The sequence below is a fragment of the Aulonocara stuartgranti genome, assembly GCF_965226115.1.
Source record: "Aulonocara stuartgranti genome assembly, chromosome: 7".
Lineage (NCBI taxonomy): Eukaryota > Metazoa > Chordata > Actinopteri > Cichliformes > Cichlidae > Aulonocara > Aulonocara stuartgranti.
In genome coordinates, this window is record NC_138945.1 from 33,882,877 (window position 1) to 33,905,324 (window position 22,448).

Consider the following 22,448-nt stretch of genomic DNA (forward strand, 5'->3'; position numbering starts at 1 on the left):
CAGATATATCATGGGAACTATAAAGGATTTTGAAAAGTCTAAAATCCTCTCCTTAGAGTGCCATTTAGTGTAACCAAATGCTGAATAAGAAAAAATTGTATCTTCCTGTCACTTGAAGCACAATGTCTTATTGTTATTCACTTTAATTCTTTTTCCACCTTGTATAGGCCAATATCACATACAGAGGGTCAAAGAGTCTCTGTATGTGATATAGAGAAAAAAAAACATAGTAAAACACAAGGTGATGGTACTTGTCACATGTCCTGGTCATATCGTTTTGTTGCCACCTCCTCCTTCAGCAGGAACTTGATACATGGTTAAGGTTACCATGTGAATCTCTTTTTCTGTTTTTGTTTTCTTTTTACCTTCTCTAGTCTGACTTCTCCCAGTATCTCCGAACCTTTGCTGGTTACAAAGAAGGTCAAGGTCAAACGCTTAGACAACCTAGGTACCCACGTCCCCTGAGGTTTAGTATATTGCTGTGAAGTTTGAAGACATTCCATAAAAATATTAATAATAATATTGTAAAAATTTGGTGTGACCTTGACGTGATTTCTACCAAAATTAAATCAGTTTGAGATGTTACTGGTATCTACCAACACACAAAATTTGAAAACAATATTTTACAAACTGTGAGTCTGTTGGGTCTGTGTTTCCACAAGCCCCGCTAGTTTAGAAACTTATTCTCGTTAACGACAAAAACAAGACGAACATCTTTTACTTGCTAGCAAAGGAAGTCTTTGCTCAAGAACCAGCTCTTGGAGCTCACGCTCCTAACCTGACTCCAGCCCAAAGTCCTTCAAAAGAGCAGCTGTCCCCGTAGCTATTTATTAACAAACTGTTACAATACACATCACAGCAAAAGCACCTCCCCTCGTAAGACCCCTCTTGATTACAAAGACCAAGAGGGGTATGTGTATGTATGAGTAAGCACCTATATGCATGTGCAAGAACGTGTGTGTGTGTGTGTATGTGTGTGTGACCTCCTGCTGACCAAAAGGGTCATAAAAGCAGGAAGAAACATCACAAGAAACAGATCTTTCAGATAGGATGTTTCTGCAATAAAACCTCCCCCAGCACAGAGTGGCTGGAGAGGTGTTCGGGATCAAAGGAATGTCTTGATCCTACTGCTTGAACCAAGACTGGACAAATTTAATAACATAATGACAAGATTCAACAATTAGACTTAACAGAGTCCCAGACTGCTAACAAACAGACAGAGAGACAAATGGACAGAACTGATTACATACCCTTTGAGGGAAGAAAACCAATATCTGTTCATTTTCTCATATCTGTCATTTAGGCCTCGATGGTCTTGGCTCATTATCGACGTTAGACAGGCATACATTTATTACCAGCGGCTTAATCACTCTATTTGTGAATGTGTTGGGAAAGCAAGGAATCAAGGCTGGACTGGGACAAAAAATCGGCCCGGGCATTTTGACTAGAGACCGGCCCACCAGGATAAAGATTGAAAATGTGACGTCATTCAGGGATAAAACCGCAAAGGATTCTGGGAACTTGTGGCAAGAGGTACTAGCGCACGCAGGCTTTCAATTGAACTCAGTTACACAGCGATAAAAAGAAACACAAAAAATGGCAAGAAGCTGTTGTATTATTATTAACTGCAATAGCCGGTCGCATGACAGCCACAGGAAGTCGACGGGTAAAGAGATCGTTTTTTTTTTTATCGGATTACGTCGTTGAAGAGAAATTTTTTAAGCCATGTTTCCGAAGTAAGAGCCGATGGATGGTCTGGATATACCAAATATAACGTCTCAGAACACTCCAGCTCACATGTTAGTCTGTTCCAAGCATTCCCACAAAGGTCAGAGTTTTGTAGTAGTTAATACGTCATTTTTCTTAACATAATTGGTGATATAGGTTACATGCAAGTCTGGCGCTGAACAGAAATTGTCGCGCTATGCTCCTTTATTTATTGTGCATAAATAGTGAATTGTTCTGACACAATATTGCGTTTCGCTTCTGTTATAACCATGGTACACTGACAAAAACATAAACTTTTATTCACAGGATAAAACAGTTGTTTTGTATCACTAATTGTCCATTGCGATTACAGCATACAATATTACTGTCACTGCTACATTTCTGTAATGCTACTGTAACCGGTTTCTGCTTCATCCCGCTGCAACAGTTCGGCCCAAACAGACTCCTCGACTCTGCGTTGTGTAGTGTTTTTAAAAAGACAAGGAGTCTCTGATCGATCGTTGCCACTTTATTTCCTGAATGGAAACAACGGTGTATTATCAGTGCACAGGCTCGCCATACACCACTCCGCACAGCACACTCTCGTATGGCTACGGCAGACTGGCAGCGATTACTGCAGCAATATTACAATTTCTAATATACAATAAAATAACAGCAACAACAAATGATGTACCTGAATGGAAACAACGGTGTATTATCAGTGCACAGGCTCGCCACACACCACTCCGCACAGCACACTACGGCAGAACATCTCATTAGCATTCCGCTTTAGCATACAGTTTCACACATTAATAAACAAATGAAAAGTACATAAAACTGGTGTTGGACATGTGTCCACTAAGCACTTATTACACTCGGTGCTCGTCAGCTAATCAAACATGTTTTATGTGTCTGTACTACTTAGCTATATTGTGTGCGGAACAATACAACTCACCTCTCGTATGGCTCGTACGGCAGACTGGCAGCGATTACTGCAGCCAGCCACACCGAGAGGGGGCGCTGTTTCCCCATTACACTGATATTTGTGGCAAGTGGAATAATACCACATAAACACTGTTACACTACCAGAAATTATTTCCACTACTAATTAATTACCGTTGAGCTTAAAGGTCCTATTAATAAACTGTTAATGAATGTGTATTTATGAAGACGATTTGTGAGACTGGTAAACTTATGATATGTACAATAGTCTTTCGTTCTACACGGTGCATTTCAAGGTCCTGTACCCATCCGTCGGTAAACTGTACCTGGGCTTGTTGCAGTGACCTGAAGTTACTAAAGTTCATGAGTGTATGCACTCACTCCAAGAAGCGTATAATTATAAATCTGAGCGTGGTGAAAGTTGGGCAGCACGCTGACGTCTTTTGTCCACTCTTTCACTCCTTTGATTTTTTCCTCGTATCTTTTCTTTGTCTTTTCGTCGAGTCTGTCTTTGTACGGACCGGCATTATTCTCCTTTTGTTTTGTACATTCCTTTTTTGTGCGGCAAAGAAAAAAAAAGAAGGTATTGGAACCGGAGAATGAACGTTTTGCGGTGCTGCAAATGTTTGCATTTGATGCAGTACTTGGATTGTTTTGCCACGAGTTCCCGGCATGCAATGCGCGAAAATCACGTGATTGCTAAAGAAGGGGGAGGGTGCAGCCAGCCTCCTCGGCTGTAATTGGTCCAGCCCAGAGTCGATCATGACCAATTGGCCAATCCAACACCTTTCATTATATATACCCTTCCTAAAAAAAAACAAAAAAAAAAAACATCGGCCCATAAAAACAAAAAATCGCCAGCTATGCAAGGAATGGAAAGATAATGGTATTTTATTATTTGTCACAATGGCAATAAATGTGCCATGTCTATTGATGTGAAGTCACTAGAAGGGAGGGAATGATTTAGCTTTGTGATACATTATATGCATTAAAGTGCTGCATTTATTCCATGTGCCATTTACATCTCACGTCTTCCTGAAGACAGATAAACTCATATGGAATATTGACAGTGAATGATGCAGCAATAACAATTTGTGCTATGAGTGATAATGTGGAGAGATGATATTCAGAAACTCTTTCAAAATAACTCATTATGTATTCTGCTAAATTTAGAGCTTGTCAAAAAAAAAAAAAGGATTTCAGCAAAAAATAGACTTTAAAAAAGCACTTGTACAAACAAAGTATAGGCCTCTGGTGAAAAGACATCATTCAGCAGAGAACAATTTGCAAGTCGGGTTTAAGGCTGCACCTATTCAAATGCAAATACTAGTTGAAAACAACCAGCTCTGCAGCTCTTCAGTCCAGAAACTAGGATTTCTGTCAGTTTAAACCACCCAGTTCCATTCATGATTAAATAATTATGAATCATATGTTTTCCTTTCTGTGTTGAATTAACAATAAAGTGCCTGAGCAGCAATTAGTCAGTAGCTCCACCCAAGCTAACTGCTGAATATAAATGAACAGCAGGCCACTCCATTCTTTGCAGCTCTGGCCATGGCAAAACATTTTTCCTTCCATGGTTCGAGTAGCCTTGGAGCCATTCCCATTCAGTAGAGGCACATTGAAAAGGACTTGGCTGGCATTTAAATTCAGGTCTGACTTTGCTTTCTCAAGTAAAATACAATACAGGACACAAGGCAATGTAGCAGATGAAGAATATAGTGGACTTATTTGCATCTAATCTGGGCTCATTTTGGCATTTATGGCAGTTGTGGAACTGGTAAATATGTGTCTTGAGCCAGATTTGATATGAGCTACAGCAGGCGCAAGTGTTGACATCTGGCTTTGGTAAGGTGGACCTTTGGCTGAGCTGCAGCGGCGAGACTCACCTTGAGTCAACATGATCGGTCAAGATATCTGTCTGGTGGTAAAGACATAAGAGACCTATCGAGGCAAAATCGTGGAGTTATACAGATTCTTGGATTGAGACAGGATATAATAGATGCTGACGTAGTGACGTTTGAGAAGGTTTAAAAGTGTGATAAATGCAGATAAAAATAGACAGTACAACTTCCACTCCACTTCTTCTTTGTGACGATATACACTCACAGGACACTTTATTAGGTACACCTGGCTTGTACTGGGTTGGCTCCTTTTTGCCTTCAGAATGGCTTAATTCTAGAAATGGAATTCATAGATTGCATAGGTAGAAACATAGAAACATTCCTCAGAGATTTGGGACCATTTGACAGAGTATCACACAGTTGCTGCCGATTTATTAGTGGCTCATCCACTTTGCATTTTTCATTATGACAAATATCCACATGACTGACATGATACCTAAGGTGTTTTGCATTCACTGATCTAAATACAGGTGACAAAGGGAAAACTAAGATATCTTTACTTTGCGTTCCTTTGATAACGAGCTCCCAGTCTCTTGATCCAATATTCTTCCACACAGTATTCCTTTTTTTGTTCTTTTGTTGGTGGTGGTACGAAGCACTACTCACTGATTTTAAGTTGGGTTGACATCTGGTGAAAGGCAAATCTGGAGCTCTATCAGCAGTGAAGAAATGTTTGATTGTACACTAAGACAGGTGAATTTTATCTACATATATTTGGACAGACATGCTATTTTTCTGATATATTTACCAAAACATATTCATGTTGCAAATTCATGTTGATAAATCACAGAGAGGCGAAACTAAAAACAGACTGCAACTTAAGACAAAAGCAACATTTTTCAAATTTACATACATTTGGAAACTTCATAGGTTTGACACTGCAGCTTTATTATTATGATAAGAATAAAATGCCTTATTGGAAAAAAAACGCATAAATAACTTTTTTCAATAACGAACCTTTTCACATATTACGTAATATACTTCCTTATAAGCTTGCACTTGTAGCTGTTGCTCTCTTGGTGTGACGTATACCGGGTTGCGTGTTCTCAATTAATCATCAGTAAATCATTCGAATGATTTACACATGGGCACACCGCCTGATCTGGAAACAAATCCAGCATGCACTGTTCGGATTGGGTAGCTAAAGACTCCTTTTCTCCTGGATGTCTCACTTCTGTAGTGTTTTTTAACTACTCCTCCGGTTATCTGGCAGCCAGCCATTTCTCCCAGTTGGACGCTATTACAGTAGGTAGGCGCTTGAGTGTCCTGCAGGCGCAGAGAGGAGTTGCGTTTCACGCTTTCGCTTCATGGCTCAGCGGTCTGCTCACCTTGTCCCGATCGCGCTGCTGGTGTTTGGACTTGCCGGAATCCTCCTCCTTACTATTTCCACCGAGAATGTTCAGGAGGAACCTGAGCTCAGGGTAAGGTCGGATAGGTGCGCTTCAGTGTGTTGTGCGAAGGGTGTGAAACAGGTGGTACATTAAAAAAAAAAATTTAAAAAATTAAAAAAATAAAATTAAAAAAAAAAATTAAATGTGGGACCAGGGAATTCGAGGACATTAGCCTTGATACCTGGATGTAACAGCCAGTGACTACTCTTGTTTATTGTCCGGATTAAGCTCTGTTTTATGTTTAATTATGGCCCCATATTTTGAATTTACATTTTATATTATGCTTAATTTTTCTAGCCCAATAGGGCCGTGTCAGTAGCAAGTGGCTTGCTGCAGAGCCATTCAACACCAAATTCTGTTACTGCTGATCCCTCATTTTTGTGTCACCAGCTTAATATCCCATGGTTCCCTTTTATAATGTAGCTCCCCTTCCACCCAGCAATAACGTGGGAATCCAGTCTGAGAAAGCAAGCACAAAGGTTTTCTTCTACTTTTTTTCCGAGGAGACAAATGCAACAGTGCGTTGAAAGGACTGAACAGACAATTAGAGCGTCTCGTGTTTTGTTTGCCATGTGTTGGGATTCCTCACAGTCGAGTGCACAGCAGTAATGAAGAATTATTATTAGGGGTGATTAGGAACATGTCTGTACATTGTTGCCGTTCACCTGCAGCACTGATATGAGACGCGTGTGGTCCCTTCCCTTTGCATTGTCGGTCACATGGGTTCCCGGGTGGGCAGATTTCAGCACACTCTCCAGATTCCTTTATTTTCAGAAGGCATTGAAGCTGTAATGATTTGATATTTATTGATCCACAGCAGCACAACGCAGACCTGCAACTGAGCTCAGAATTGAAATCTGTCTGGCTGCATAAACTTTTCCTTTAAATGTCTATACTACAAAGCATTTTACAAACAGCTGTGAGCATATACTGTAGCATAAAGCATGATCCTAAAATTATGATGAAGCACAGCTGAATCTGTGTTAATGTTACAAGTTCAGGATAACTTGTAGCACCCACACTGTAAAAAAAAAAAAAAAAAATTCCAAATATAATTTGACTCCATTGTTTTGGCTTCTTAGAATTACAAATTATAGGCATTTTTTTTTTTCCAGAATTTCATACTTAAGCCTCTTATTACTCCGTTTCCAAAAAGCTGGGATGCTGTTTGCTTGTCTTCAAATCACTCTAACCATATATTGAAATGTCATACCACGTATGCAGTTGTGAAACATTTATGCGTCGCAAAGATCATTTCATTAAAGTAACCCGTGATGGGTCTTGGTCTTGTGACATGCAGGCATATAAGATGATGTCTGAAGTTCTGTTTCTGCAGATACTAATTGTTTGGCTTGCACAAACAAGTAGAGTAAAAACAATTGTAACACAGCAGTTTATATGGCAGGCAGCACAACTGGAGTGTATGAAGTGCATTTAACTAAAAGTAAGGAAAATGATTAAAATGTATTTTAGTTGATGCTTTATGCTATTAAAGTCTTACTCCTCAATTTATGGATTTTACACTCAGGTCATTCCATTTGAAATCTGCAAATTTTTACAACTTTTTCTGTTCATCTCTTATTTTCCCTAAAAATACAAATCCAGAATAAAAACTGGCTGAAAAAAGTATTTAAAAACAAAAAGCAAAAACGTAAGCATTTTATCTCATCTCGTTTTTTGTGTGCAGGCCTGTTGTTGTTGTTGTTGTTGTTGTTTGTTTGTTTTTTACTCTTGTTTTTGTGTTGAAGTGTGTAGCTCAAATTGTAGCTCCTGATTCATTTAAAAACCAGTTAAAATTCAGGTTTATCTTTCATAGTATGTGTGACATTAATTTTCAACCATTACCTCAGATTTCAGTGTGAAATAAAACAACCTGAAAGTGGGGCAACAGGATGCCTTTTAAGTTAATATATAAAAGTATTTAAGAGCTGAAGCTAAACTTTTACAGAAATTATTCTGTGTCCAAACTTTGGTTTGTTGTTCGGAGAGGGTCAAGCAGATGGTCCATGTTGATTTTTAGATGAAATGACTCATTTAAAATAATGATTTTCATTAGCCTTGAACTTGTTCGTTTTTTTCTCATAGGGCCAAAACTTTGTATTATTTAAGCAGTGTGGATTGATGTAGTATTTGCATTGCACAACTCCATTAAGAGGACTCCACAGACAAACACAAAACTGATTTAAAATAAAATAAAAATGTATTATGGATACTGAGATATTTTATACATGTGCAGGGGGAGAGAGAGGATACTTAAAGGAGCTGCCAGGTAGGAAAACAGATGCAGAAATCAGAGGCAGTTCATGGATGAAGGACATGCAGAGAGTTAGTGTGACCGGGGAGGGTGCTACAGATGGGGTGAGATGGAGGCAGATGTGGCAACCCCCTAAAGGAAGCAGCTAAAAGAAGACGAAAACATGTTAGGACATCAAAGTCCTATTTTATAAAGATCTTATACTGCTGGATTAGTAGTTGAATCACTGTTTTCAAAGCAAACATGTGATCTTGTACAATATAAAATCCATAAGGCTCTTTTGATTGCCAGTTGACCTCATTTCTAGCCAGATGGTGAAGGTCACATCGCCACGATCCTTAAAGTCATTTTTGCTACTCTGCTATATTAACTTGAGGTCTGTTTCAAAGCGGTTGCCACAAAAATCTTTGTAAAGGGTGGAAAAAATGTATTTTCACTGCTTTTTCTCCTGAATTTCCCTTCTCTGTAGTATGGGATTGTCCTGGATGCTGGATCCTCACACACATCTTTATACATATACAAGTGGCCAGCAAATAAGCAAAATGGCACAGCCGTGGTCACCCAGCATAGCAAATGTCATGCTGAGGGTAGGTATCATAAGTAGCACTTCCCACACCAAAAACATTGGTAGAGTTTTGCTTGAAAAACAAAGGGTGCTTACAGCAACAAATATTTGCAGGAAATCGTGCAGACTTGTTTGACACATACGTTCATTTGAAGTTGGTGCAGTTCGTTTAGACAAATGGAAAAGTTATGTATATGCAAAAGTTGTATAGCATATGGACAATAGATGCTCAAAGTTTGAATGGTAATTAAACCATCAATGAAATTGAAGGCATTTTGGGGGGGGGGGGGGGTTCTCTTTCTTTCTTTCTTTCTTTCTTTCTTTCGCAATTTTTACACACAAACCTTGGGAGAAGGAGGTCAGGATATTGTTTTGTTTTTTTTGTCCGCAGCTGTTCTTTCCCACACAGCAGGAAATAGTCTGCCTAAGATTCATTCACGGTATTGAGTGATCTAATGAGAAGTAGCCTTTATTGTGCTAACAAAGAAGACTAACCAGTTTCAACATAACTTTATACATTCATTATAAGTGAACTACTCTTAAGTTAAACCTATTAGGTGTAGTTCATCACATTATTTCATAACAATATACATGCAGTTTACCTTTCATCTAATGGAAGAGTACTCTCATTACACCACATAGTAATTTATATACTTGGTTGATAATTGAGAAATAGTGGAAATCTTAATGATGAGTTGGTTGTGGGAAAGTCTGCATGGAGTTTTTTCTGAATGAGTCATTTTTATTGCATCACTGCACTGATGTCAAAGCAAATGTTTGCCTAGCAACAGTCAGGATCGAGTCAGAGTTGAGCTTTGTGGTTTGCCACTCCTGCCCTGTAAAAGGCTTTTATTCCTGTGTTAAACAACTTTTCCCCCCTTGTCATTCATGAGCACGGTGTTTATGCTGACATGTTTCATAATAAAACGATCCTAAGAAAGGATTTGTAGATGGATGTCTTGAGGAGGAAATATGCGTTCTTATTTAAATATAAAGTGTTTTTCCCAAATCATTTTTTTTCTGAGTTAATGCAGATAACTTGCTTTAATATTACTTATTCTGTGACTTTAGATAACGTTAATATTTTAAAATTTCACACACAATTCAGCAGATTTTCATACAGCTGGCTGGGAAGCTGGGATAGTAGTTGGATTCTTTTGTATTGCAGCACCACAAGGATATGGGTCACAATTGCTAACACTGATTTTTGTGAATATTACACCAAGTTGATTATGTTATCAAACAGATTTTGTTTGTTCGACATGTTCATCATTCGCTCAGGTGAAGGAATTGCAAGTTATGCAGGTCAACCGGGAGCAGCAGGGCAAAGCTTAGAAGCATGTCTGGATCACGCAGTGAAGAGCATCCCAAAAGACAAGCACCAGCTCACACCTGTGTACCTGGGAGCCACAGCCGGCATGAGGCTTCTGCAGTAAGTCGTGTCTGTTTTGTTTCCATGTGTTTTAGTTATGCATCACCTTAATTTTGATCCTGTTCCAAGTAAATCTTGTAATAATGCTAAAATGGCGATCCATACTGGCCTTTTTAACCGGCTTACACATTCATTAAACAAGATGAATCTCATGGAGATGAATGTGTTGGGAATATAATTATTTCTGTGCCAAATATAGCAAGTTTCTACAGTGCAGAAGAAATCAGAGAAAAGTGAAAAAAGCTAAATGTTGTTTAAGAGTTCTCAGAGTAGCTGTTGCACTGTTTGTTGTAATGACTCCACTGGACAAACCTAACCAGCTTCATGATATTGCCACCTACAATGTGTAATTGTTGTCAGTTGTGTTGGCATGCAGTGAATAGCCCTGTTTGACTCCTGGATAATAGACTAAGAGGTCCTGCTTCAGAAAATGAGGTATCCACCAAAAATGGTCTCCCCTAGATTCAGTTTCTCTCTTGCAAATTTCTTACCATCATAACGTGTTTTCTGTAAAAGAGCTGCTTAAATGTAATCCTTCATTTAAGACTGTTTTAGCCAGATTATTTTAGCGGCAACCCTTGTTGCATTGAATGGTCTGAGGATGAAAAAATATAAACACGAGGAATAAGCAGTGATTGCAAATTTCATAGGGCTGAAGTCACATGTTTCAGGATAATTTGGCTGTGTTATGTTATTTTAAAATAAGGAAATTACCTTAAAAGTGTTTGTAGCCACCTGCAAGCACTTAAGCCTCTCCTCCCTCTGCATTTCTTATTGGAAAGACAAACACATCTGAGGGTCTCTCAAAACCTGTAGATCCCCTCAATATCCACACACTGAAGTTCACAGAGAATTGATTGGACAGTGTAAAGTTGTTTTATGTGTTGATCTCTAGTATCCTGAGCAGGATATGTTTTACATTTGTACCAGTTCTATTGTGCCTGGTGGAGGGCATGCAGCAATGGGGTCAAACCAAAGTCTATAAAGTTAAGAGCATTGAGTGGGGATGGTGACAGGGCATTCAGACATGTAGATAAAATTGAAGGTATGAGTGTTGAAAATGCAAAGCATTATCGAGAAGAGTTTAAATGTATTCAAATATTTGGTTTAGTGGCTTAACGTTGCCTGCAGACAGGAATCCATCTTTTTATTTTCAGTTCAGCCAGCAAAACTGCCTGATTGGGTTTAGGCAGCTATCAAGTATGGATTTAAACATCTGGAAGAAGGCCTCCTGTCCTTGTATGTGTACCATAACTCAATCAAATATGCAGCGGAAAACAGCTGGACAGTCACTCAGTCTAACTTGCATGCATGCGTAAATCATTTGATTCTTGCAAATGTGTTTTAAAAGCTGTTTTGTCACAAATGCATTTCCATACACAAATACACCACCTCATTTTATAGTTTGAGCTGTTTTGTTTGTGGGTTTTACTGACGAGTATCAGCATGAATGTTTACTAAAATGTTTTTCATGTAGCACTGACACTAAACTTTAATGTGACACACAATCTTGACTTCAGCTTATTCTAAACTCTAATAATAATAATAATAATAATAATAATAATCATCCTTTAATTTAAATTTACTGGGAGATCTAAAGACCTCATAAGGATGACTTATAGCTTGGAAAATATCTGGAAAAGATTTCATATAATTTAAATGTTAGTTTTGACTTTAATCTGTTCTTTAGTTCCTGTCTGCATATTTGTCTCATGTAGAGGTAATGAACAGATTAAAAATAAATAAAAAATCATAATGTTCTATAGTACTTCTAGTAACTTTATTATTTAATTTCTTCTTTGCCTTTTCTGTTATGAAGCAATTAAGTAAATGTAAATCTTTGGTGGGCATTTCTGCTCCCCTGGCCTTATGTTTGACACCCCTGATTTGCAGTTTTAAAACTTGTGCCTGAAGCTTACAGCAGAAGGTTTTTGTTTGTTTGTTTGTTTGTTTTTTGTTTTTTTTAATAATGAAGTGTTCATAATTATCATCATGATCATCATTCTTCCTAATGATTTGCTGAAAGTCTTATCACTAAAAATCTTGATTATATTTGTTTTTATTTGTTTTTCCTTGTTCAGTTTATCTAGTCCAGAGCTGTCCACTCAGATTCTGAAGGAAGTGGGACAAAAAATCCAGTCCTACCCTTTCGACTACCGGGGAGCAGCCATACTGAGTGGCAAAGAAGAGGGGGCATATGGATGGGTCACAGTTAACTATCTCTCAGAGAACTTTATTAAGGTATCCAAGTGTGTAAATGTGAAAATCAGTAGGAATCTGCAATACTATTTATGAGGAGACTAGAAGTCAGTTATTGCTGTCACTGTGAAACTTCACCAGCAAATTGATAACATTATGAGAGCGTTTGTATTGCAAGTTTTCTGAAAATGGCTTTATATATTCAGTAAGGCATTAGTTTAATTTGTAAATACTTTTCCAAAACAGAGATGCAAACATTGGATGAAGCCAGGTTTTTGTGACTGTTCCTTTGCAGTATGGCTTTGAGGGGCACTGGTTCAGCCCCAGCAGACCGACAGTGGGAGCTCTCGATCTGGGTGGCGCGTCTACGCAGATAACATTTGCTACTCAGGAAAAAATTGAGAACAAAGACGATCTGATGAAGCTGCGCCTTTATGGTCATGAGTATACTCTGTACACACACAGCTTCCTGTGCTATGGGAAGGACCAGTTCCTCATGACACTGCTGGCTCATATAACGAAGGTAGTGTAACGTGACACTTAAATCACAAGAAAAGCTCAAAAGAAAAATCCTGTCCACAAAATGACTGTTTTTCAGGATTTTACATCAATTACTTTTATACATGAACTAATCAATTTATCCAAAACAAGATTCATCCCAAACCTAACCAGTCACTAGGCCTAACCAAATGTTAGATCTTGCCACAAAAACACAGAATGACTACAGGGAGCAAAGAATAGAGCTGAGATGTTGCTGCTGCCAGAGCCAGACTTTCTAAGCAGCACCAGGAATGTTGCAGCGGAGCCAATCAGCAAAATGCTGAGATTTAGAGAATGTCACTTAGTTATTCTTCTAACCACAGTGTAAAAAAAAAACAAAAAAAAAACCCACTTGGGTAATAATGCGAACACAGACGGCCAAATACATAAATGATGAAGAAGGGGACAGGCCCAGTGATTCTGAAACTCTTTTTCTGAAATCGCCACTTCAGGTTCTCCCTGGCTTCAGTCTAATATGATGCGTAGTATTAGACTTTAGCTTTGTAACACAGAAATGTTCACTCCTATAATAGAATAACGTAAGTGTAGGTATGTGGCTTTAAAACTGGCACACATTAAAATGAGTTACTAGGAACTCCATTCAGTAAATGTCAGCTGCAAGTTAAGGTAGAAACATGCAGCTATGTAGAGAGGAACATATCTAACTATACTGATGTATTTTTAAGGTCAACTTCTCCAATAAAATCACCAGTATAATGTATATAAGATCATTGTACTCAATGTTTCCTCTTCCTCAGTCTCAGGGTTACCCTCAGTCTGTCACTCACCCCTGCTATCCTGCAGACCACAGCAGGACGGTGAAGCTCAGCAGTATACTCGACTCTCCATGTACAGTAAAGTACAAACCCAGCTCCTACGACCCTCATGCTTCTGTGACAGTACATGGCAGCGGACACTATGAATACTGTCTGGGTAACGTGTCTGAAGTCTTCTCCTTCAACAGCTGTCCCTTCTCCCAGTGCTCATTTGACAAAGTCTTCCAACCAAATGTCACCGGAGGTTTCATGGTAAGAGAAGCAGAACAAATGCTTTCTTGAACTTAAAGCTCAGCCTGTATGTCAAAGGTGCCGCCACAATCCCAGATTTCTTTTCACAAAACTTTAATGTTTTAAAGCTGCTATACTGTTTCTGAAAGTAACATCATTGCAGACCACACTATACATTCAAGATTGTTCCTGTCCATGCTGTCATAAGCACAGGTCTGTTTATCAAGGGTAGTTGAATATTAACATTTGCTTTCCTCCTGAACAGTGACACCTTTTCTCAGGTGTAGTTTGGTAATCAAATTATACCTGCCCTACATGCCAAGTCATTCTAACCTCGAACATCACCAGATGTTTTGAGTCTCATCCTCTCTCACATTAAGACGGGCCTCCCCGCTGATCAACCTACAACAATTTGCATATCAAGCAAACATGTCAACGGAGGATGCAGTCATCATAGCTCTCCACAACTAAATCTGGAAAACTCCAGTGTAAGAATGCTGCTGTAGGTTTCGTGAGTAACAGATCCCAGAATATCAGGGTGGGAGATCGCTCTTATCCTGAACACTGGCACATCACAGAGGTGTGTTGTCAAATTTACTGATCATGCCACCATAGCAGGACTAATATCAGAATGGTGAAACCGCCTACATAGAGGTGGTATGTAATCTCAGATTGGTGTTATCACTCTCACCTGGACTGAAACGCTGCATAAACGAAGGAAACAATAGTGGACTATCTCCAGCAGACCAGCTTCTACCAGTGAGCCGTCAAGTCTTGTTTCAAAACAAAAAAAATTATATTTATATTGGTCCTTTTTATTTTATTTTTTTGCTTCAAACCTAGAGCTGCTAAACAATGTTTTATTATTTTGTGAACAATCATGGTAGAGATGTCTTCTAAAATGATTCCTATGTGACCTCCTCACAAATCTTACACATTTTGAAGGGGTTTTGATCTTTGGAAAGAGACATTGCTGCTGAGTTTTTCAAAGGCATCATTTGTGTTTGGCTTTTGCCTTTTTAGATACCCCATAGTTCTATTCAAGAGAAGGCATGTCGCACTAACGCGATCTTGAGTGGAACGCATTTATATTCTATCCAGGGTGAGCTACCATTTAACTGTACTGGTGGTAAGTGCATATAAATCAAAACATATCTTGAAGTTCCATCCACACAGGATGACCCTGATGGTTGGCCACTAGTATTAATTCCAGGCTCCGGTTGCCTGGGTAACCCTCTATTGCGTTTTCTACTGTGTCAGAGGTCAATCAACTCTGCAGTTGCTTGACGTTGCTGAATATAGTTAACTTTACACGGTTGCCTTTCAACATGGCTAACTTTTATTTGATTGTTGTGCTGTAGCTGTATCACTTTTTACATACAAGCTTTTTTCTTTTCCCTTTTCTGTTTTCAGGCTTTCTCTGCTTTCTTCTATGTTCACTCATTCCTTCAACAAGTCACTGGCATAACTGCTAGCTCTCCTTCGGAACTACAGGATGTGACCAAAAAAGTGTGCAGCATGAGTTTCACCCAAGTAATCACCTTTTCTATTCATGCTTTACTTATCCAGAACATCTGTTTCTGGCAGCATGTGAAAATATTTATTGTATTTTTCCAGATGATGCTTCTCGCTCCAGAGCAAAAGTCCCGTTTGCATTACTACTGTGCTGCCTCTGTGTTTCTCAATACTCTCATGTTGAGAGGATATGGCTTCAATGACACAACATTCCCACACATTTCTTTCCAGAAGAAGGTGATTATTATCTCTTTCCAGTTAAAAACAAAACATGTCAATGCTCCATTGCAAATGGATGGGAGTTGATCCAAATATATTCACATCATTATGTTGCTGACCCTGCAGGTTGCTGACACCATGGTGGGTTGGGCTCTGGGCTACATGCTGAGTTTAAGCAATTTGTTGCCAGCAGAGCAACTGGAGCTGAGAAAGGCCCTGACCCCAGGAGTGTGGGGATCCCTCATCTTTCTTTTTGTCATGCTCCTTGCCGCAGTGCTTTCCTTCTACTTATTTAGAGTTTATAATGGACAGAATAAGAAAAGAGGCAGTGAAAGCACAATTTAGCTAAGAAATGATGTCAGGTTTTTGTTTTGTTTTTTATTTTGCTCTGAACACTGACCCGACAAGGAAGATTTGGAGCAAGATTTAAGTTTTAATTTAAGCATATTCTCTGTTATATAATACCATAGTTTGCTTTTGAATTTTTTTTTTACACCAATTGACTTATTTTTAACTAGTGCTAAATGTAAACTGTGGTTTGTTCATTGACTGCAAAAGTTTTAACATGACATATACAAAATGTTTTGACTTTAACATGTTTATACAGTTTGCTGCTTTAACCTATAATTCAGTGGTATGTATAAAATGAGTGAAACCACTGCATTAACTTGCTGTGAATGTAAACTACTTTAAAGCTGACAGTGAGTACTCTGACTTTAGTTTGAAAAACAATGCCAACGTGAAAGTGCCTTAAAAGTGCATCTTTTTTAATGGCCAGCAGGTGGCAACTCGCTCAAAAACACTGGAAGTCTACTGGAAAATGGCCCTCGGCTTCCTTTACTCTGACCTCAGCGAACCCAGTTTTTGATGCAAGTTTCAAGTCATGCTGAATAAAATATTAAATGCATTTTGTGAATATCTGCTGCTATTTGACTCAGAAAGGCATTTGACCACAGATATTATCCAATGACCTACTGTAGGTGGGCAGCAGTTGTCCTTTGCTTCTCTGTCAAATCCACCCTTCACTTGGCACTAGGGCTGAAACCGAAGATGGCAGCACTGCATGTACAAGGATGCCAGCTGCCGTTAAACTCCGAAGAAGAAGAAGAAGCTCTGTCCCAGAATTCATAATGCGGCCCTGCTTAGTTTACAACAATGGTGACAGCTAGTTCATCTTAATATTACTCTTATTATTCTTTCTGGGTCACAAAATAAATGTTTAACAGATTTTCAGGCGAGAATGTAGCTGTATAAACCTCAAATATCTGCTCAGTTTATCAAGACACCACATATTTTCAAAAGCGCTCCAACGTTTTTGGAGACGTCTGTTACCCACCAGCTCGATAGTCAGCCGGGGGCAAGGCTCACTAGAGCCCGTGAGAACACCGGACTCCCGGCAAATAGTTTTCAAACTCACCACAGTCTTTCACTATATATATATATATATACAATATATATAAGTCACTTAGATAACTTAAAAGTGTTATTGTTTGGCTTTTTTTTTTTTTTTTTTTTGTATTTTATTTGTTCCTGAGTAAATCGGTTTGGCTGAGATTAAAGTTATCGTTTTTACACAGCTGAATAAACATCAAGCAGACAACTGATTATCAGAAGTGTGAGGTGCTCGAGAATATACTCCGGTGTCCCGTTATGTTTTAGATAGCAAGGAGCAGATGCATGCTGGTGCAATAAGCTGTACGTTTTACGTCCAATGGATGCATAATCTGATTAGTCGACTAATTGCAAAAATAATCGTTTGTGGCAGCCCTACTTGGCACCAACATGAACAGCAAGATTGCAACGATGAAAACATAACAGGACTTGTATACAGACTCAAATAGATTCATAGGCTCAGATCTTTTAATAAGTGCCGCTGTAGATTTTACAGTGCCAGTTGGCTTGACCAGGCCACGCCACAGCCTGTTAAGAAAATCGACGAATCGCAATATAAGCTCAACCAATTCTTGTTTTTTAAAGTCCTTAAGGATATACGCTTTGCAATCATTGCGCCCTGGAAAAAAGAAGTGTAAAGAACTCTATGGTCACCAAATCACATGACATTCATGCTCATGAGTGTATGTAAACATTTGACCACAAATATATATTGATATTTGATATAACATTTGTTTATAACTAGAATTATGAAATAATATCATTATCTTTCACATGATATGTTTTCTACCCCAAATTTAAACCCTCTGCATTTTTGTATGTTTTTTGTTCTGATCAATGACTGTAGAAAAAAAGTCATTGCCCTTTAAAATATTCATTTGGACTGCAGATACCAAAATGCATTTCTTTTTTCCGGTATGTTTGAACTGCCTTCAGAATAAAATTAAGTTTTAAAACATTTCTAATAAGGAATTTTCACAGTTTCTTCCATAGCTTTTCCATGAACAGCAAGAAATAAAACAATGAAAAGATTACACATCATAAGACGTATGGAATATCTGTATGTTTATTATTATTATTAATGGTGGCGATAGTAAGTCGTAGTATTATTTATTTCGAAGGGTCATACCGGAAGTTAACTTGATTTTGCCGGCTAGCTGTATTATGGCGGTGCTAGAAGGAAACTAGATGATGTCTTTTATTTTGCAATGATTTATAGCTTTTGCATTCCCGTCCAGATTACAATATAGAGATATAAATGTGTTACTTCCGTATTAGTTTCTACGCATAGACACGAAGCTTGTTTGGAAAATCCGAGCGTTACGCTTGCTGCTTGCTTTGCTAGTGTGCTCCTTGAGAAGTTTAGACATGTGCACACAGACGAAGGCGGCTGCTCTCATGGCCAACATACCGCAGGCAGACATCGACCCTTCCGGAGTATTTAAGTACGTCTTGATCCGTGTTCATAGCCGAGAGGAGGGGGACGACTCGGAGGTGGATATAGTCCGAGGATACGGCTGGGCTGAGTACCACGGTGAGTAAGGACAACGCTCAGAGCGCTCTGTTTTAAGCGTAAAATACACCTCCATCTGCACCTGGACGCACCAGAGATGTACCCCCGAGATCAAACAAACAAACAGATGACCCAGCTTTGCTTCTGTCCTAATACTGACTCATCTCGAGGACCTGTCTCCCACCTCCGTGTTGTTCTTGATTGTCCTCCTACCCTCGCCATACCTACAGACTGTATGTAAACGATGGACATAAACAGTTGCCCTCCCAGTGGCTGTTTTGTTGTGGCCATAGTCAGAATTCATCCAAAGCTTTAACAACCTGTCATTAAAAACATGGCCGCAGGTCATTGCACAACATGGATAGCATGCTGTTAATTAACACGCTTGATCAGCATCACTTGTGAGATATTTTGTTTGTTTTTAATGATGATTGGACAGTGCATTGCTCTGAATTGTAGGACAGCATTATTCCCTGTCCTTTCATGAAGGACAGTGACCAGTGTATCTCCTGCTAAATGAGATGATAAAGGGAGGGACCATGTTGCAAATAATAATATTACTTATAACCAGCTTAATTAACCCCATCTAGATGGGACTGGCAAAAGAGAGAACCCAAATAAGTTCATATAAACACAGTTATACTGTTGTCACAAGACACACTCTAACAATTGTGCCCATTGATGATGAGGTCAGAGATTGGTCTAAAGTAAAAGATTTTCATGTCATTTCTCAAGTGGTGCGTTAAAAAATTTATTATTTTGAGTTTCATAATAATTTGAATCTGCCTCCCCATAGTTTCCTGTTCTACCTCCGCATATAACCAACATTAGGATGTGTCTAGGTGTCCACAGGTGTGCGCACATGATTTCTTCCCTGAACTTATGTTCACTTTGAAATCAGTGTGTGTGTGTGTGTGTGTGTGTGTGTGTGTGTGTGTGTGTGTGTGTGAGAGAGAGAGAGAATGAAGCAATGACTCTGATCCATCATAAGGAAAGATAAGTTTTTGTCAGTGCAAAACAGGGTATAGTAAATGCAAGAGAGACAGGTGAGATATTTTAAAAGGGAAAAAACAGACAAACTGGACCTGAAAATATCTTAAAAGTTTATTTTGTGACCCAGAAAGAGTAAATGGCCTGTATTTGTATAGCGCTTTTCTATTCCCTAAGAACCCCAAAGCGAGTAAGTAGAAGTAATAAGAGTAATATTAAAACTAAAAGGAGGACGCATTTGTCGGCTGCATTCGGAGTCTACGAATTTGGACAGCCTTTGGTGCATCGCTGTGACGTAATCTGTCTACACATGCGGCCTCAGGAGGATGCAGCCCATGAATTTGGACACCCCCTATATCCCTGATCACGCCAAAAATAATCTTAACATGTTCAATTTAGCTGCTTCCAGCTAGGCCTCCCCTATTTTTTTTTTAAGTTTTGTTTTTTGTTTTTTCTTTTTTTGCTACTTCACTCAATCCTATCAATCAATCAATTTATTTATAAGCACATTTAAAAACAACACAGGTTGACCAAAGTGCTGTACGTAGTAAAAAAAAGTAAAAAGCATCACTCTGTGTTCCACCCTCTTCTTAATGTCTACCACAGCCATCCCAGTCCTTTTTGCATATCCACCACCATCTATCGTTCAACATTTCTCTCCTTAACACCTTATCACCTCTGTTCCTGCATGTCCACTGAAGTCTACTTTAATATCCACTCACGCCCTCCTTCAGAATCACGCCTTCAATTTCCAGCTTCAAACTCATAATCCTGTCTGACAGTCTTCACCTCCACAACATTCTTCACATACTCTTGTCAAGATTACCTCTACTCTATTTTACTTCATATCTACACCATAGTAGAACTATCTCGATCCACCTCCAATGCTTCTGGCCTCGCTTCCCTTCCAGCTGTTTTTCTGCACACACAATATATCTACTAATCTTCCCCCATTCATAAATGCTCTCTGTTTACCAGACAGTTTCTACACTTAAAGTCCCTGCTCTCTCCTTCACACTCCTAATTTTCCTTCAGTCTCGCTGCCTCCTAACATGCCTTCTCCCTTTCCTTTTCCTTTGTCTTTGGCCAACACAAGGCAAAGTTTCAGCACAGTTTCTAAGGTCAGCCTGTTGGCCAGCAGCATCATTTTTACTTCTTTTTTTTGTCAGGGTAATATCTTATCTACTACTACTCTAAATTGCTATTCTAATATAAATATGTATAATTTATATGGATTTCTTTCTATTCAACACAATTCATAATATAAATATTAAATGGAAAAAGTAAAATGTATAGACTTTGTTTCTATTACCCAGTTATTAGTAAGTACATTAAGCAAACATTACTAAGAAATGAACAAAGAATTTCTGTGTGGCTCAAGCACACGGCCACAATATGCTCAAATATCCCTCATGCCACAGATAAAGTGCGGCCTAGAGAATCCACATTTCCCCAACCAGTCAAAAGATCTGTAGACTTTATGCATGGCTCTGCCCCTATCCCCTACCCAACCTCCACCTTTCCTCCGCTTTGTCTCTTTTATATTGTGGAGGAGGAATTATCACCACCTCCAGCCTGTCGTTGATAGCTCTGTGCAGACCATACATTAAGGCCTCACCGTGCCTGCGCTTTCTCCTCAGGCTCAGCTTTTCACTTTTTCACAGTTTTGACCTTTTCTCCTCCCTATGAGCTGCACGACGAGCTTGTTGTGCTCCTTGTTTCTATAGGGGAAGCAAAGACACTGTTTTACATCTAATGTATATTTTACATGTCTGTGCACTCATTGACCGACTGCCTCATTTTGGCTTTGGAATTTTGTAATGAAGGGATGTTTATGTAATCCGTTGGTGCTTATTATGTAGTATTGGTACACAATATGGAGCGGCACAAAATATTATAAACACTGTATAATAACAGGCAGCCTTCAGGATAACCGCAGACTTTATGAATGCAATACTGATGGCTTTGCATTTAGGAATGACAGGTCTGTGCTGCTCTCTGCTGGACAACACTGAAAGCACAGTACATGCAATTTTATTTAACAGCTGACCAACCTCATGAAACTCAATGAACACTGTATGGACACATCCACATACCAAGCAGGCATTTGAAATTATAAATAAAACTCCAGTTACAAACTCTAAGTCACCAAGCTATATTTTCTAAGGCAATAATTCATACTTTGATGTAGAAAATATTCCAAAAACTTTGTTTCTGAGTTGTATCCATCCTTTTCCCAGCTGACATCTATGAGAAGGTAGCAGAGGAGCTGGAAAGGGACGGGCACTTGGACTGTGAGTGTATAGGAGGAGGGAGAATCAAACATGACCCCCAGGCCAAGAAGATCCATGTCTACGGATACTCCATGGTGGGTGATTCTGATCTGTAAATACTGAGAAAGTATGAATACAATGATGGTTTTTGGGTTTTTTTAGTGGTTTAAATCAAATGTTATTTCATCTTTCTGATGAAACACTGATGTGTCTTTTTTGATCACAGGGATTCGGAAGAGCAAACCATGCAGTGACCACTGAGAAACTCAAGGTTCGGTATCCAGACTATGAGGTGACCTGGGATAATGAAGGCTACTGAAATAAACTTTAAACAGCTTCTACTTAATTCCCTGTAACCCTGGACTGATGTATTTTTTTTTGTAACCCTTCGTTATCAGGCTAAACACATTTAGGATTTTTCTTTTTATTAATACAACAGCTTTAAGTTTTCACCTTCCTTCCTTGTGTAAAACATAACAGCTTTTCATAGTGTAGCTAATAATTTAATGAATTTGTCATGTGGAAACATTTAAAATAAATGACTGCCTGCGCTGGCTTTGCAGATTACCGCCTCTCCTTCACTGACTCGTTTTAGAGTCATGATC

At 38.9% G+C, this 22,448-nt stretch overlaps 2 protein-coding genes across 2 annotated transcripts; both read left to right on the top strand.

Moving 5' to 3' along the window:
• Positions 1–5,536: 5,536 nt before the first annotated feature.
• entpd2b (ectonucleoside triphosphate diphosphohydrolase 2b) lies at positions 5,537–16,598 on the top strand. Its single transcript, XM_082542629.1, has 9 exons — positions 5,537–5,974; positions 8,668–8,785; positions 10,045–10,195; positions 12,277–12,436; positions 12,690–12,917; positions 13,693–13,962; positions 15,355–15,474; positions 15,559–15,693; positions 15,802–16,598. The coding sequence occupies exons 1-9, from the start codon at positions 5,861–5,863 to the stop codon at positions 16,018–16,020; spliced, it is 1,515 nt and encodes a 504-aa protein (XP_082398755.1). The 5' UTR covers positions 5,537–5,860; the 3' UTR covers positions 16,021–16,598.
• Positions 16,599–18,202: 1,604 nt separating this feature from the next.
• Positions 18,203–22,407, top strand: phpt1 (phosphohistidine phosphatase 1). The gene is made up of 3 exons (XM_082542775.1): positions 18,203–18,601; positions 21,811–21,938; positions 22,070–22,407. Exons 1-3 carry the CDS (start codon positions 18,436–18,438, stop codon positions 22,160–22,162), a joined length of 387 nt encoding a protein of 128 aa, XP_082398901.1. The 5' UTR covers positions 18,203–18,435; the 3' UTR covers positions 22,163–22,407.
• The last annotated feature ends 41 nt before the right edge of the window (positions 22,408–22,448 follow it).

Bases quoted from the DNA above. Each gene is read 5' to 3' on its own strand.
- entpd2b (XM_082542629.1), top strand. From the start codon at position 5,861: ATGGCTCAGCGGTCTGCTCACCTTGTCCCGATCGCGCTGCTGGTGTTT. The intron at 5,975-8,667 runs GTAAGGTCGGAT...CCTTCTCTGTAG, and splicing joins AGGAGGAACCTGAGCTCAGG to TATGGGATTGTCCTGGATGC. The intron at 15,475-15,558 runs GTAATCACCTTT...GTATTTTTCCAG, and splicing joins GCAGCATGAGTTTCACCCAA to ATGATGCTTCTCGCTCCAGA.
- phpt1 (XM_082542775.1), top strand. From the start codon at position 18,436: ATGTGCACACAGACGAAGGCGGCTGCTCTCATGGCCAACATACCGCAG. The intron at 18,602-21,810 runs GTGAGTAAGGAC...TCCTTTTCCCAG, and splicing joins CGGCTGGGCTGAGTACCACG to CTGACATCTATGAGAAGGTA. The intron at 21,939-22,069 runs GTGGGTGATTCT...TTTTGATCACAG, and splicing joins ATGTCTACGGATACTCCATG to GGATTCGGAAGAGCAAACCA.